The sequence below is a fragment of the Patagioenas fasciata genome, chromosome 20, assembly GCF_037038585.1.
Source record: "Patagioenas fasciata isolate bPatFas1 chromosome 20, bPatFas1.hap1, whole genome shotgun sequence".
NCBI classification, from domain to species: domain Eukaryota; kingdom Metazoa; phylum Chordata; class Aves; order Columbiformes; family Columbidae; genus Patagioenas; species Patagioenas fasciata.
Window position 1 is genome coordinate 9,638,854 of NC_092539.1, and position 14,803 is coordinate 9,653,656.

Genomic DNA, 14,803 nt, shown 5'->3' on the forward strand with positions numbered 1-14,803 from the left:
GCGCCCTGGAAAGGACACAAGGGCTTGTCAAGAAAGCTGCTGGCATCTTGCCACGTGTTTGCAAGCTGAGATCAGCCCTCAGGCTCCTCTTGTTGCTGTTTGTTTTCTCCTCTGCTCCTAACAGCCTCTCCCTGTGCTGTCGCTACTGTTGCCCTGCACAGAAGGGCTCAAACAAAGGTGTGGTGAGGGCTGGTGGGTGGTGGGACTCCAAACGTCCTCCTGTGCTCATGGGCAGGGCAGGGACTGGCCTGGCGCTTGTCTGAGGAACTTCTGCACTCCCAGCTGGTGCCAGGGAGCTGGTGCCTGCAGATGGCTTAGCCCTGGCAAGGAGCAACGAACGCGATGGTCAGCGCCTAGACCTTTCTCCCAACTTCATTTGGAAGTGGCTTTTGGGATGAGCCACTGTAGAAAGGCTGGAGCCCTGTCACAGATCATCTCTGAAGGGCTTCTCTAGGTGCTTTTGCACAGCTTTGAAGTGGAGATTTTGTTCCATGCATGGACGAGGCTTCAGAAGGTAAGTGTTAAGCAGGCAGTAGCAGGGTGACATGGGAGGGAACTGGCGTTCTTGACTCTCTGGTCATAGAGTCATTGCCCCTGTTGAGTTCATCAGAGTCCTGAGCTCCCAAGGCAGCTCTTCAGGGTGTGCTGGCCCAGAGCAGGACACGTACCAACTGTGTCACATCCTCGTCCCTCCCCGAGACTCCCTCACAAGGCTGAGAAAATGAATGATAATAGATAACATTTGCAAACACCACAGAAATGTATATGAGGAGGGTCTTTATGGCCGTCAGCAATTATAGCTGAGATAAAATATATAGAGAGATAAAAATGACCTAGTCTGCTCTCAAAAGGCAGCAATAACTAGTCCTTTTGCATGGTAATTTCAGACTCGGATATCAAGTAAGCAGAGCTCTAGCACAGCTGGAAGATGGATAACAGGTTTGCAACTGGAGAATCAGGTCCTCTGGCTGGTATGTGGGTAATGAACTTCCATCTTCGTAGAGTCCTACTCAGAGGCTTGGACAACTTTATTTTAAATCAATTATTTCTTGCTTATTGAAAGACTTTGGTGCTTAGGTTAATCTGGATTGCATGACTTCAAACACAATAGGGTAAATATTTTGAAGGGTCTTGAACAGTTTTGTAACTGTGCTTGTAGCTCTTACAGTAACATTGAAACTCCTCATTTCATGCTGCTTCCTAATAGAGACCTGCTCTTTGAATCTTAGCCTCAAGGCATCGAGACTCAGTTACTGTTGAATGTATGCAGTGAGTTCACGTGAGGAACTTCTGCTTTGTTGTTTCCTATAAAAAGACGCGATTCATTTATACTTTCACAAATAATCTTGTATGGTTTTATGTAAGTAACTACTACCAAATAGGACTGAAATGGGAAAGTTCAGCTCAGTCTTTCTCAAATACATGCAAAACTGCCAGCCAGTATTGGTGAGGATTTTGCTGAATAAGCACTAGCGTAGCTCAAAGAGCATTAGCTCTGACAGAACTAAGCACACATTGAAAACAAGCTGTATACAAAAGTAGTACAGACCAGTTTTCCAGGAGCAGTTCTGTGCTTCAGCCACCAGCTCTATAAACATTTCTGGCTTGGGCATGAGTGGAAATTGTCTGTAGTGGAGACACGTGTGAAGAGCTGCTAAAACATGTCTTCTGTCTCTGGTTTCTGCAGATGTGGCCCTGGCGTGGCAGAGCCTTCAGAAAGCCAAAGCAGTGGTACGTGCAGTTCAGGGGACGTTTGCTGTCCCATGCCTTCATCACTCTCTGTTACCTACCTGTACATCACCCCCACAGCGTTTTCTTTCATGGATATAATATAACTGAAAGCAATGTAAACATGCCATATTGCTTGTTCTTTTGCAATGAATGTATAACCTCTTTAATAATTTGTTAAACGACAAAAAGGGGATAAGGAGAAAAGCGAGGAATCTTGCCAAATTTCACACCACTCCAGAATTATCAACAAGAACAGAGAAAACTTCTCCTCGCTTGCGATTGAAGCCCTGAGCAGAGTAATAGCTGACACTGAGCCAGAGCACCCTCTGAATTCTCCCTGTCTTCTTGTCCTCTTAGTAGGAAACATAATAATGTTTAGATCAGGCACAGCAACTGCAATCCTAACAGTGAAATCGCTTGGATGGATGCATAACATTAACCAAATACATGCAGCATCGCTTGCACGGTCAGGGCCTGACCCTGGGTCACACTGTTTCGAATGCTGTTGGCTGGGGTTACTTCCAGCTTATGCTGTTTTTAAAACAACTGAACAGCGCTGGTAAAAATCTGAGGCACATGTACATGCGAAGTGTAAAGAATGGAGAGAGGTTATTCCACCTCTTATCTTCCCAGGCAGTTGCATTCTTTCCAACTGTAGGAAATAGCCCATGGAACGTGCTCAGACACGCCGGTGTTTACAGAGTAACTAGGAGCTGCAAAATTAACCAGAGAAACAGTGCACGCCAGAAAAGGCCACTGAAGGAAAAAAAACACAACAGACATATGTCTCCCTTCAAAAGAAAAATCTGCCTTTTCACAGCTACAAAGGATTGAAAACAAATTCTATCATCAAACGTGGAGTTGTGCCAAGTCACAGGCAGCCAGAAGAAAGCTTTGGCAAGGAAAAAGCTTTGGTGAGTTCTGAGTTCCTGGGAAACCGCTGAGACAGGGGCACTGCCGTGGTGCTGGAGGGAAGGGAAGGTGGCAAGAGACAGTGGAAGTCCCTCTTTATTGAGGAAAGTTGATATTTTCATCAGCTTCCTACTGCTGTTCCCAGGAGAGCATCACAATGTGCATTCACACCTTGCTGGAGAGAGCTCAGGCAATAGAGCATTAATACCCACCAGCTGCAGCAAAGTAAAAGCTACTTGTGCTTGTCCTCTGAGATTTTTTTCCGACACATAACTGAAATTTTGTAAATACAGAATTTTGTTAGTTTCTTTTTTTGCAGGAAATGCGTAATGTGTTTAATCTCTAAATACGAAGTGGGATAACAAAAAAGCAGGAAGTTTGACCAAATTCCACAAGACTCTTTAATGACAAGAAAAGACTTAACTTGTTACTATTTTCCCATCTGCTGGTTATTTGTTTTTTGAGATTGCTTATTGGCTGGGAACAGTTTAAGCTACCAGCCTTTGATATTTCTGGATGCTATTTGTTCCCTAAGCAGAAGGACTTCGTTCAGTGTCCGGACCTGTTCTTGGTAACAGGGGTAGCAGGAGAGGTGTCTTGAGCTGGTCTGTTAGAGGCTTTGCTGGAGCTTGTGGTTTTGCATGTGAATGCTTTTTCTGATTTTGCTGTGCTGTAGATGTCGAGAGGAATGGAGATGAAACAGCTTTGAATGAGAGAAAGAGCAATGAGATTCCTCCAGCCCGCAGGTAAATAATAACCTTAATGTACAGCTCTTGGTGGATGAAGAGGCAAAGGCACACATAAAGAGATTTAAAATTCTGGGATGCGGGACTTCAGATAAAGTTTAACACTTTATGAGAGATAAAGAAAAAGTCACCAAACAATTTCACCCTCAGAAACGCTGACCTGAATTCTCTGTGTTAGTCTGTCTTCACATGCTTGTAATAATTCTTATCAGACCGCAGCTGGATTTGCACTTTCCCAATGTTATCATCGTTTGCCAAACTGCTGGTAACTGGGAAAATGCTGATCCTGCGGAGACACTGAGATCACTATCGGAGCAGGTTGTAGAAGCTCAACTGTCATTCATATTAGCAGTCCATTGAGCAATTTAAGAATATGCCTTGAGTATTCAATCTTGGTTTTCTTTTTCTTAAGAAAGAGAAGCTGTGCTGCTGTCTCCCCTGCTTGGCCACAGACCTGTTCCCTTGAGCGCCCCACCATGAGCTTTGGCCCGTCCAGAATGTCCCCTCTGTCCCCCAGCAGAGGCTCACGCTCAGCGCCTTGCAGCCCCCTGGATGGAGAAGGCACAGCTGGGACACGGTCTCCTGCAAAGAGTCTGTACAAACCAAGAAGGGACAGTTTCAGGGAACAGGCAGATTTGAGAGGTCGCACCACGCAAAAGGAAAAATCTCCCTGCTGTCTGCATCACCCACCTTGTTCCCCTGCAGAGAGCAGCCCGTTCTCAGCTGTCCCACCGGAGCAACGCTCCCATGCCCACAGCACGTTCCCTCCATCCCACCTTCCATCAGCCAGCAAGCCCAGTGATCGGAAGCTGGAAGAGTTGTGGAAAACATCACCCCAAAGGAAGTTAGAGCAACTCAAGAAAAGAATCCAGGAGCAGAAGCAAAAGCAGCAAGCAGCATCACAGAAGTGCCTGATTTCTGCCTGTGCTCAAGAGCCACTGCAGAAAAGAGCCGTGAAGAGAAAGGTGTGCAGAGCGGGGTCTGCGCCTCCCGCTCCAGCTTACAGAGGTCAGTAGCAGCCTGGCATCTAATGAAGAAAGCCTGAAACTGTGTGTTACCCAGCAGTGCTTTGGCACAGCTGAATAACTGACCACACACCTTCCACCCCACGCTGCGGTTTATGCTGGGCAGCAACTGTGTTCATGCAGCAAGTTCACTTACTTCTGCAGCCCTTGGGGGAGCTATAAACCTCCCTGTGCTATACATATCAACTTGCTTACTGAATTCACTTCTCCACTGGATTTACTCCCCAGCATACACAAATTTATAAATTCCTTTCCACAAAGTAGTAAAGAATATGCTGCCAATATATTATTTTCTCCCCTTCCCTCCCTCATTTTTCCTTCTTCCACATACAGAGCATGAGACAGGGAGCAGCAGCACAGTAGTGCAGAGGGGCGTCACAGGTATTTAAAGCAGGAATTGTGTAATTCAGAGGCATTACAGGGGATTTAACAGTTCATTCAGTAGAACTAGCGTGGATCTGAAAGCAAACATTATTAGACTTCCTTATCCTACTTTGCTGCTAAATTTGGGCCTGGAGAACCATCCGTCTGCAGATGTCGCTTTAGTTTAGCGTGATTTAAGATCTCAGATCACTGTGAATAATGCACAGACTTGAGAGCAAGGGCTGACCGTGGCTCCCCGGCCAGCCTGCCCGCTTGGCAATCTCTGCAGCCAACGGGGGATTACTGAGCGTGTATCAGACTAGAGGAGACGAGCTGAAAAGCTGTACATAATAAATCTTATTGCTGTAATAGCATTAGTGTTAATTCATTGGGCACTATGATCCCTGTCACACACACCCCACCAGCTTCCATGGACATTTCCCTTAGATTTGCTCCAAGTCACCTTTCCCAGCGATGCGTGGAAGGATTTGATGGTGGACACCTCGAGGCTGTGGGAACACACGTTGGTCCCACCATGTCCCCCTCTCAGCTGAATCCAGCAGCACTTTCCACCACTAGCACGCGGTTCCCCCTCCTAATACCCAGAAGCCAGAGCCACAATCCCTGCTGAGCCTCTTTTGAACATTCTCAGGCTAGTTTAGTTTGTTTTCAACTCAGATCATTTTACACAACTGAGTTAGGGAACTACCAGACAAACGATCCAACTTGCAGAACAGAGGCAGCGTCTGAGGCTGAAGATTAACAACTCCAGTCTCCCGGTTCAGATGCAGCTTGTTCAGTTTGACTGTACCACTGGAAAAAGTGTGTCACAGCTGCTTTGCCAGGCATCACCTCTGTCAGATATCTGCAGGCTGGCCTAGGAAAACTGCTTCTGTTTTTCACACATGCAGGAGCTCAGTGTGATCAGATACCAGCATTTGTACCGCTCCTCATAACCTAACGGGTTTCAAATATCTGTTTGTCCAGCGTTTGGTGCCGTGAACCTGAGATCTGCTCCCCGCTCACCTGGTGAAGAGCAAAGAGCCCCACGCAGAGAAGCGTTCGCCATCCCTGGACAAGGGAGGGACCATAAAAAAGCCCCCAAGACTCCAGGTTAGCAGTGCTGTATCACAACAGCTTGTTACAGGCAACTGGCCTGTATTTTACACTAGTCAAGTTACTAGATATGTAACCTGTGTGAAACAGAAACAAAAAATCCAAGATATCTAATACCGTGCAGATTAAATGAACATAGCGGCATCATACGCTCTACTGCTTAAGTACTATTTAAAATGCATGAAATATATAATAATTTCCTTCTCCTTCCTCCTCTTTTTTTTTGTTTTAATGGATTGTTTGAAAAATGGCTTGATCTTCCTCTGAGAGTGGGTCATAATAAGACCATGGCACATGAGGCATTCATCATTGTAACTGCCAGTGTCATGGTGTCTTTATTGGCTATTAGTTTCTGTCAGGGAAAGAGCCAACGCAGGGCTACCAAGAGATGAATGGGGGGCAGAGGTCAGAGCCAGAGTACTCAGGAATTTGATGAATTAGGAATTTGCTGTAGTTAACAAAAAATTAAGTCACAACAGCTATAAAATATTCATCTGTTCATGGGTAGAAAAAAAAACAGGGCATATTTAAATCAAAAGATTTTCTTCTAGCAACTGTTTTCATCAGAAATTCTGGCTGCTCTTGAACTTTAACATAATTGTTTCTCTAGTTAATAAACATCATGTAGATAAAAAAAGATTTAATTGAAATCGGACAACATGGTGAAGTGAAGATTGTTAGATCTACGTATTAGTTTGTCAGTTCAGAGAAACTAAGACAGCATACAAAATGAATGCATCCTGCACTTTTAATACTGCTAAACTAGAGAACAATGTAGTACAGCCAAGTGTTTCATTGAAGACATTGATGGATCTCAGTGTTCCTGAGCCCACCGGGTCCTGGCAGTTCCACCCGTGGTTCCTGCTGTCGGACACTGAACGAGTTTACTGAGCAGAAGCTGGAAACCCTGAACCACATCCTCGAACTGAGGCCGATACTGACTGAAGAGTAAAATATTTCCTCTAAAAAAAAAGGTCAAATATTTTCTTTGGGGAAAATTTGGTGGGGAGGATTTTGATGCAAAAAGCCACGTAAGTACTTGTTCAGTCACCTTCTGCTGGAGAAGTGTTTGCAATAAATACATAATTATGCCAGTGCCAGTATTGGCATGCTGTGAATGCAATCCGAAATTATGAAGTAAAACAGTGATGAATGTTGTCTATTATGTGACACCACCTATTAAGCAAGAATAATTTTTTTGCGCTGCGTACTGCATCATTTATTTTTGCGTTATACATTGTCCCTCGTCATGTATCGTTCATTGATTCTTCCACATTGCATCCTGCTGATTCTCACCGGTTTAAAAATGAATTCATTTTCTCTAGTGAGTTTGAAGTAATTACAAGGAAAATAATATTTTCATTATATCCCTCCCTCCAGTTCTCAAATCTGCTGGTACCAGTGGGTACCAGCTGTCTGCAGCTGCTGTTATAGAAGGATGCTCTCAGACAACCTCAGGTCAATGTCCCGACCTCTTCTTAATGTTCCTGAGGACTCTGGGAGTCAGTGGTTTCTGAGGAAAACTTGCAAGAGCTGTGCAAACGTGCTACAACTGTTAAATTATATAACTGCTAATGCAAAGCCCTAGGAAACCAATGAACCTTCATATATTGCCCTCATCTGATTCATGAACCATCTCTCTCAGTCAGTGAACAGACCACAGCAGAGTGACGGCCTCCAAAGTCTGAGTGATTTAGAAACTTTCTGTTACCAAAGTAACATCAATATTTTTTTAAAAACCTGCTCTGACTGAAACTTCTTAGATCTCCCCACACCCTGAGTGTGATTCCTGGAAATCACCATTAAAAAAAAGATTTATAATAGAGTTACAATTTTCCTTCAAAGAACGCGTCAGGGTTTAATACTGAAATACAAATCCTCTGTTTCAGGTGTGAAGCCACCCGGTGCTTCTGCGTGGAGAGAAGGTCAGAAGATAGCTAGAAAGTTGCTTGGGCCACCCCCTACATTTCCAAACCTGAGGAGCACAACTGAAGAGCAGATCACAGCAAATACCTTGGGTACGGTTGCTCTGTGCACCTCTCTTTAATGACTCTTGCAATAACTCACTTGTCAGGTTAACAACAACCCGGAACAATTATTAAAGCTGGTGTCCACAGCCAGCACATTGAATCCTCTGTGCAAATGCACTGTGTCCTTAAATTAAGACTTGTCTGGCCCATGATACACGTTGTGTCTCCCCAGCATCAGCTCCATCTCCTGCACATACCAGCATACTCTGCTTTTTCACTGGGTTGGTTTGCCAGACACAGCTGCAGAGCTGCCCTGGCTCTACCAACAGCTGAGGTTACTGAGTCCTCACTGTGCTACACCGACAAGTACGAGGTTTATGAGATAAAGGGTTTCACTGCCCATGTATATTAAATTCTATTTATGCTGGAGAGCCACAAACTACACATCATTCGTACAACTGGCCACTGCAACCTCAAGTTCCACCCTTACAGATTTATCTTCTCCCTAGGGGGTTGCAGATTTTGCAACAGACGGAGAATCCTGGGCTATGCAAGCAAATAGTCTCAGAACTATAGTAGGAAGCAGGTATTGAGATGCACATGATAGATACAGGAATTGATCCATCTCTGAAATAATAACACCACTATTCTTTCCAAATGCTTTCCACAGAACCTGGTAGAGGATTTGTAGCAACACCAGTGATGGAAAACAGCCCCAGAGAAAAGGGAAACCAGCCTGTGAGGAGAAGTCCTGAATTCCAAAGCTGCTTGATTCCCCACAGCAAACATATTGAAAGGGGCAGCAACACACCATCCAAGGACTCAAAACAAATACTCAGGAACCTACACTTGCAAAGCCAGTATCAAGATGAACACAAATGTACCAGGTTCCCAAAGGACACTGTGGAAAGAAAGGTAGAAGTTCTACAGCAATACCTAAGAATCCATTCTCCTCCACCTGGACCTCAGGGCAGAACTCCCTCTGTCTTCAATGGGGAAGAGATCCAATCTTCATTAGTGAAAGATGGAGCCAAGCCCAGCACCTCAGGAAACTGCAGGAGAGGAAAAAGCACAACTCCTCAGAGACAGCAAGGCTCAAGCAGCCCTGCACAGAAAGGGTCTGCGAAAGAAAACCTTAAGCACCCTTCAAAGAGGATGGTAATCATTAAAAAAGCTCACCCCTACAGTTCTGAAGTTGTTCAGGAATTTATGTATCGAAAGAATGAAGAAAGAAAGAAAAAAATCCTAGAAGAGAAAAAGTCTCTGGTGCAGGCCATGGAGCTGAGAAATAAGAGACTGCAGGAAGTGTACAGGAAACAGAAAGCAGCTATTGCAAAGAAAACGTGTTCTGACCAGATACACAAGCTCACCAGGGAAACTTCTTCTGCAAAAGAAAGTCCTGCGTGTAAACTGGAGCAGGTAAGTCACAATGGTTTGTTGGCTGGTGCGTGCAGTTTTCCAGTTGCATGAAACGATTACTGAGGGGAACAAAAGCCAGATGTTACCCTCGTGTTGCCCAGCTATTCATGCTTGCACTAACAGTCACTTCTGTTCCAGGAGCAAACCAGTGACAGAATCCTGGAGAGGAGTTTCACAGCCTGGGTGGATAAAACATCCTGTACTCTACTGAGTAAAGATCACAGAGGCAGGTACTTAGACATGAAAAGCCTCCTAGAAAGTCTCTTTCTCAGCACACGCTGCAGACTTTTCATAGGATTTTGTTGTAAACTATAAAAAATAGAGCAATGGAGTGATGCACTCTCATACCTCACCTTAAAATCAGCTTCAGTGCAACCTGATACCGAGTGGTTACAGAACCTGGGAGCATCTGGGGGTGCTTTTGAGCACAGAAGGACATTGATGCTCTGGCTCTCCAGAGCTCAAAAGCACTGATGCTCTGGCAAACTTTTCAGCCTACTTTTATGCTTTGTATTTTCAAATAAGAATTATTTCTTGCAAGCCTCAGGCTGATTCTTTTCCACGTGTCAGCAGTTCATAATCCACCCTGAATCTATCATTTGACAAATGTATCTATAGACAGGGAAATCTGTTTCCTTTTCTTTTTTGAAGCACTTTAGCTGAGGTTACTGGTCTGTGCAGAAAGCTACTGTCACTTTGTCTTTATAACCTGACGTTTCTCCTTTTTGTTTAAACAGGAATCAACTTCTAGATACGGTTCAGGCACCTAAGAAAAGAGCAGCATCAGCTTCTCCAGCACCGCTGGAATCTGAATGCTGGTTTCTCAGTCCTCTGAAATGCGAAGGCTCGAGGGATTGCTCTCCCCCAGCTCTGCAGGCACCCCCTGTGAGCTTTTCCCTTCCTCAGAAAGAGCCTTACTCCAAGGACTCCACTTCTGGTCTTTCTCCATACAGAAGTAAACAGGATCGAGTGAAAGCCATACACAGTCTATGCAAGGAACTTGCCGAAAAGATTGAGATGGCAACTAAAAGACTGAATGGAGCAAATATGGTTAAAGACTCCGCTGACAAAACATCGAGAGAGACAACTTTGGACCTTTTCAATGAGTTGTCTTCTATTCCAGAGCCTGAGACATCCAAGGATGAGCAAGACAGGACAATGACTATACACATGCTTCTGGACACCCCAGATCCTGATGTACTCCATGTGTCAGCAGGCAGGGGATTTCATGGACTGGGCAGGATTAGCCTTGCAGGCAGCACTGTGGGAGCAACAGCCCTGGGCAGACAGAAGGAAAAGCCCACTCCTTTGGCTGGTGGAAGTGAAGAATTACTGTGGATCACGCATAGCGCAGGGCTGAGGCATCTCAACACCAGGGAAGACCTGAGCAACACATTGCAAGGTAGTTCCCATGGATAAAATGCAACAGTGCGACTCAGATGCCACGGCCTGAGTCTTTTCAAAGCTGCAAAGCCTGATCTCCCCTTGGCTATTGCAGGTGTGGTGTCTCGGAAAATCCCTGAGCAGTGGGGCTTCTAGGCTGTGTCCGTACTTCTCGGAGGGAACAATCGCTGCAGCCTTGAGCATTTGCGGGTTTGTTCTCTGCACAGCTCACAAATCTAATGCTGAGAGTCAGCACAGGCGCGGGAGGTTGGGTACCACTCCATACACTGTTCAGCAGAGCAGAACCATGAAATTCCAGCAAAACTCTTCAGAGCAGAACGTTGCCACAATGTTAGTAGTGGCTGACTTCTCTTACATGCCTGTTTGGTTAGCACTGAAAAGCCTGTCAGTCCCTCTGTGAGAGGAGAGGTGCGACTGAAGCAGAGGCTGTCACATCGAGAAGCAGTAATGTAACTTGGGTAATGATCCAATTTCTTCTCTTCTCATTGCACCTGTGAAACTATAGCTCTCTATTTTTTCTGTAGCTTTGCCACTGATTTTGGTCACATTGCATCACCTTCTGGTGCCTAGGCTTTCTCAAAAGTAAGAAAGGAATTATAAGCCTAACCCCATGTACTTAAAAATCTGTGAATAAGAAGAGTTATATGGAAGTTAAGTGCTCACACATATGTAGGCAGAGAATAGATGCCAAAGCACGGGCCATTTCATTTCTACAAAGAGCATATTTATTAAATGCCTTCATTTGTCTTTTTGAAAGGTTTTCCTGTGAATAAGGACTCCAAGATGGACATAAGTCTATTGCACGAAAAGCCAATAACCGGCCCGGCCTCTCCATCTCACAGATTCCTCGCAGGAAGGTAAGCGAATTTGGATATATTATTCTCTGCTAAATGTGCCACACACATACACGTAGTTAAAATAAATAGCACCAATTCAGCACGGAGCCAGACTACTCTTTAGTCCTTACACAGCGAATTGCTAAGTAGGCAGATTTTGACACAAGATATACTGGAAGAGGGAACCACCTATTTGCAGAGACCTGGGAGATGAATAGGAAGGGTTCAGCTGGGGTTTTTGGAGAGATGGATGTTCCCTGCAGGAGTTTTGCCAGAGGTGCACCCTCCCAGTAGCCTGAGCGGACTGGGGGATGGGGATGGTGGGAGTTCTCTCCGTGCAGCGGAGCCCTGTCCTGCCTGTCCGGGGCTGTCTCGCCGTTCCAGCCCCCCCGGAGCGGGGGCGGCCCCGGGTCCCCCCGCGGGGCTGGGGCGCAGTGCCGGGGCTGCCCGCTAGGAGGCGCCGTGAGCCCGCCGCGCCTGCGGAGCCGCTGGGTCCTACCGCCGCCCGCCGGGAGCCTCCGCGACCCCCCGGTCAGAGCCCCGCGTTTGGGAAGGAAGGCGCAGGTCGTGCCCCCCTCCCCAGTCCCGTGAAACAAACTCCTCGGTATTTTAATATATGGCATTGGCAGAAAAATCAACTGATCATGAGCACCTAATTAAATCTCCACTGATCTCCTTTTGGCAGGAGATTAAAGAGTGATTTAATCAACTGAATGCTACAAATTCGTTTTTAGTAATTGTTTTCACTCACTTTGCTCCAAAAGTGGGTGAAAAGCTCTGATTACTGCAGCTCTACAGGCTGTGTGTATGTGGAACAACACCTACTCACAAACATCAAGTTTCCTTGAACAGGACACATCAGAGCTCAATAATTAGTACAGAAAATAGATTTTGAAGCAGGAAGTTTAGAAAAAAGGACTACCATTCAAGCAGGCTGTTTTCAGTCAGCCTGCAGTAATTAAATGTTTAATGTAGATGGCAGTCGACAGAAAACCCTCTGTGTTTAGCCTGTATCTTGGACAGCAAAGACATATTCGTGTAACTGTCCCAGGTGGGTCACTTCTGGTGACAGGGAGGACCATGAAGGGACATGCGGGTGCAGACACAATCGTTGACTGCAAACCAGACCCTGCCCCAGAGAAGGACAAAGCCAGAGTCCCCACAGGGGCTGCACATCTCTCTGCAGAAAAGTCTTCCCTTAGATAATAAATCCCCGGAGCCTTAGAAGATTAAATATGCCCTGGGCAGACATGACCAAAGGAAGGAGATGTGTGCAGCAAACTGGCCACCGCATCCCCAACTTCCCATTCAGAGAGAAGGATGAGGTGTGGGTGCTGCAGGATCCCTGCCCAGGCAGGGTGGCGTGGATCTGCGTCACGGGTGGGTCCCTGGTGCTTGGGAGCCAGCCGGCTGTGCCAACCTGCTTGCAGTTGAACTGCAGAAAACTGTAGCAGGAAAAAGAGCATTTTTTTTAAAACCAAAGGCAGGATATAAGGCACAGCATTCTTTTTAAGAAGATTGGTTACAGCATTACAGTGCAAAGTAAACAAGAGGAAAATGAAAATTTGAGAGGTATGGCCAGACAGCTCAGCTTACTAAAGTTACGAACAATAATTACTGGAATTACTGAGAGGTAAAATCCTGGGTTCTGTGCGCAACTACCGCATTCACAGAATCATCAAACCATAGAATCGTTTTGTTTGGAAAAGACCTTTAAGATCATCGACTCTGCTCTGAGAGATCAGTTGCAAGGGTTACAGAACTGTTCTGTCAGAAGATGGCAAATGTATAAAACATGAGCACTTGGAGTGTGCAGTGAAGAGTCAGAGCTGTGTTCACACTGAACCTCACAGAGCGCAGCCCACCCGGCTGAAGAAAATGGCGGGGCCCATTACTCTTGTCCTGATGTGTGTGTGTTTATTTGCAACTCTAATTCACAGTAATGGAAGGTGGGTGCAGAATGCCTGTGGGCCCCAAAGGGAACAGCCCCTCAGCTGTAATGGACAAGCATCAGACAAAGTAGAAAGAAGACAGATTGCGGTGATCTCCTGAACGATGCAATTACTGAGAAAGCAAAGCTCCCCTGTGTTTGAGCAGTGAAGTCAAAGTCCTCAGAGCATCACAGAAAAAAAACCACCAATAAAGCCTCTCAAACAATAAATCACAACCCTGTTCCAAGTGCTGTTTCAAAAGATGAGGAGAGCTACTTGCAGATAAAATATCGCTGTATTTAGAGATTAGAAGTGCAAAGCATTGCTTTATTGTGAATGACTCCAGACTCATCTCCTTGTGGGTTGAGGGCTCCCCCTGATGCAGCAGCAGTGACAGCGAGGGGATGATATAAAGGGGAGTCCATCCCATGTCTAACCCCTTCTTAGCTACAGGTAGAGTGGATAATAGAATACAAAGATTCAGAGTAAAAGCCTGTCTTTGAGTTGTCCTCAGCTTTTATTTGCATGTGATGGAGACTCTAATTTTGCACCTCATCCTGAAGCCTGCACTCTGACTCACTGGAAGCAAAAGTGGATGAGAGTCCTTCAGTACACACCAGTGGGCAGTACACACCAGTGAGGACAACGCGAGGCGCCCATGACCGAGCTGTTCCTGATGTTGCTCTGATATCAACTGTTTCCTATCCCTGCTGAGGGCATGCGTCCATGGTCTGATCAGACAGAAAGCCACATGCTAAAGGAGCACCAGTGTGTTAAGGAGGTGACTGAGGAACACGCTTTCCAGGGTCATAATTTCTCCTGCCTCGGACACATTTGCACTGCGGCTGCATGAACTCCATCTGCGGGAGCATCAGTAGGGAGCCAAGGATGCCAGTGTCTTGACCAGCACTCCAAACTGCCCAGAACTCTGCAACCAGAGGGGACAGTGCTGTGTCCTTAGCCCTTGGTCAATCTTTGCCTGTGTCGCTCATCACCAGTGCAGCCAGAGCTGGGTTAGAAAACGTGATAACAAAAGCAGCTGAATCGGGTCTATGCTCCAGCTTCCGCTGTTGCTACCAGTGATAATGAGTTGTGAGCCCACAGTTGGTTACAATAGATATCCTCTTCAAGAGTTCATCTCAACAAAGCCACCTGTTAAGATCTGACTGTTTGCCAGCCTCCTTCACACACACAAACCATTCAGTGTTACCAATTCAACACTCTTAAACACGGTCTCTTCCACAGCCAGTTTCTACAGCACAGTTTTCTGTTTACATGTTTAATTATAGCAGTGACTCATGTTCATGCAAGAAATCCCGTGGGTGTCTCTTTCCACAAGCGATGTCCCCG

The 14,803-nt window shown here is 45.8% G+C and overlaps 1 protein-coding gene across 4 annotated transcripts in view; it reads left to right on the forward strand.

Annotated features, from left to right (window-relative positions):
• The first annotated feature begins 230 nt into the window (after positions 1-230).
• CCDC187 (coiled-coil domain containing 187) overlaps positions 231-14,803 on the forward strand; it is a 33,924-nt gene continuing 19,351 nt past the window's right edge. For 3 of the 4 annotated variants that reach the window (XM_065853993.2, XM_065853994.2, XM_065853995.2), the window contains exons 1-12: positions 231-514; positions 888-971; positions 1,688-1,731; positions 2,552-2,645; positions 3,320-3,389; positions 3,802-4,397; positions 5,765-5,890; positions 7,783-7,911; positions 8,534-9,282; positions 9,421-9,512; positions 10,020-10,684; positions 11,444-11,543. In XM_065853993.2, coding sequence (XP_065710065.1) covers positions 929-971; positions 1,688-1,731; positions 2,552-2,645; positions 3,320-3,389; positions 3,802-4,397; positions 5,765-5,890; positions 7,783-7,911; positions 8,534-9,282; positions 9,421-9,512; positions 10,020-10,684; positions 11,444-11,543 — 2,708 coding nt within the window. In that variant the 5' untranslated portion in view covers positions 231-514; positions 888-928. The remainder of the gene's footprint in view (positions 515-887; positions 972-1,687; positions 1,732-2,551; positions 2,646-3,319; positions 3,390-3,801; positions 4,398-5,764; positions 5,891-7,782; positions 7,912-8,533; positions 9,283-9,420; positions 9,513-10,019; positions 10,685-11,443; positions 11,544-14,803) is intronic. The other variant, XM_065853997.2, reaches the window with a different exon arrangement.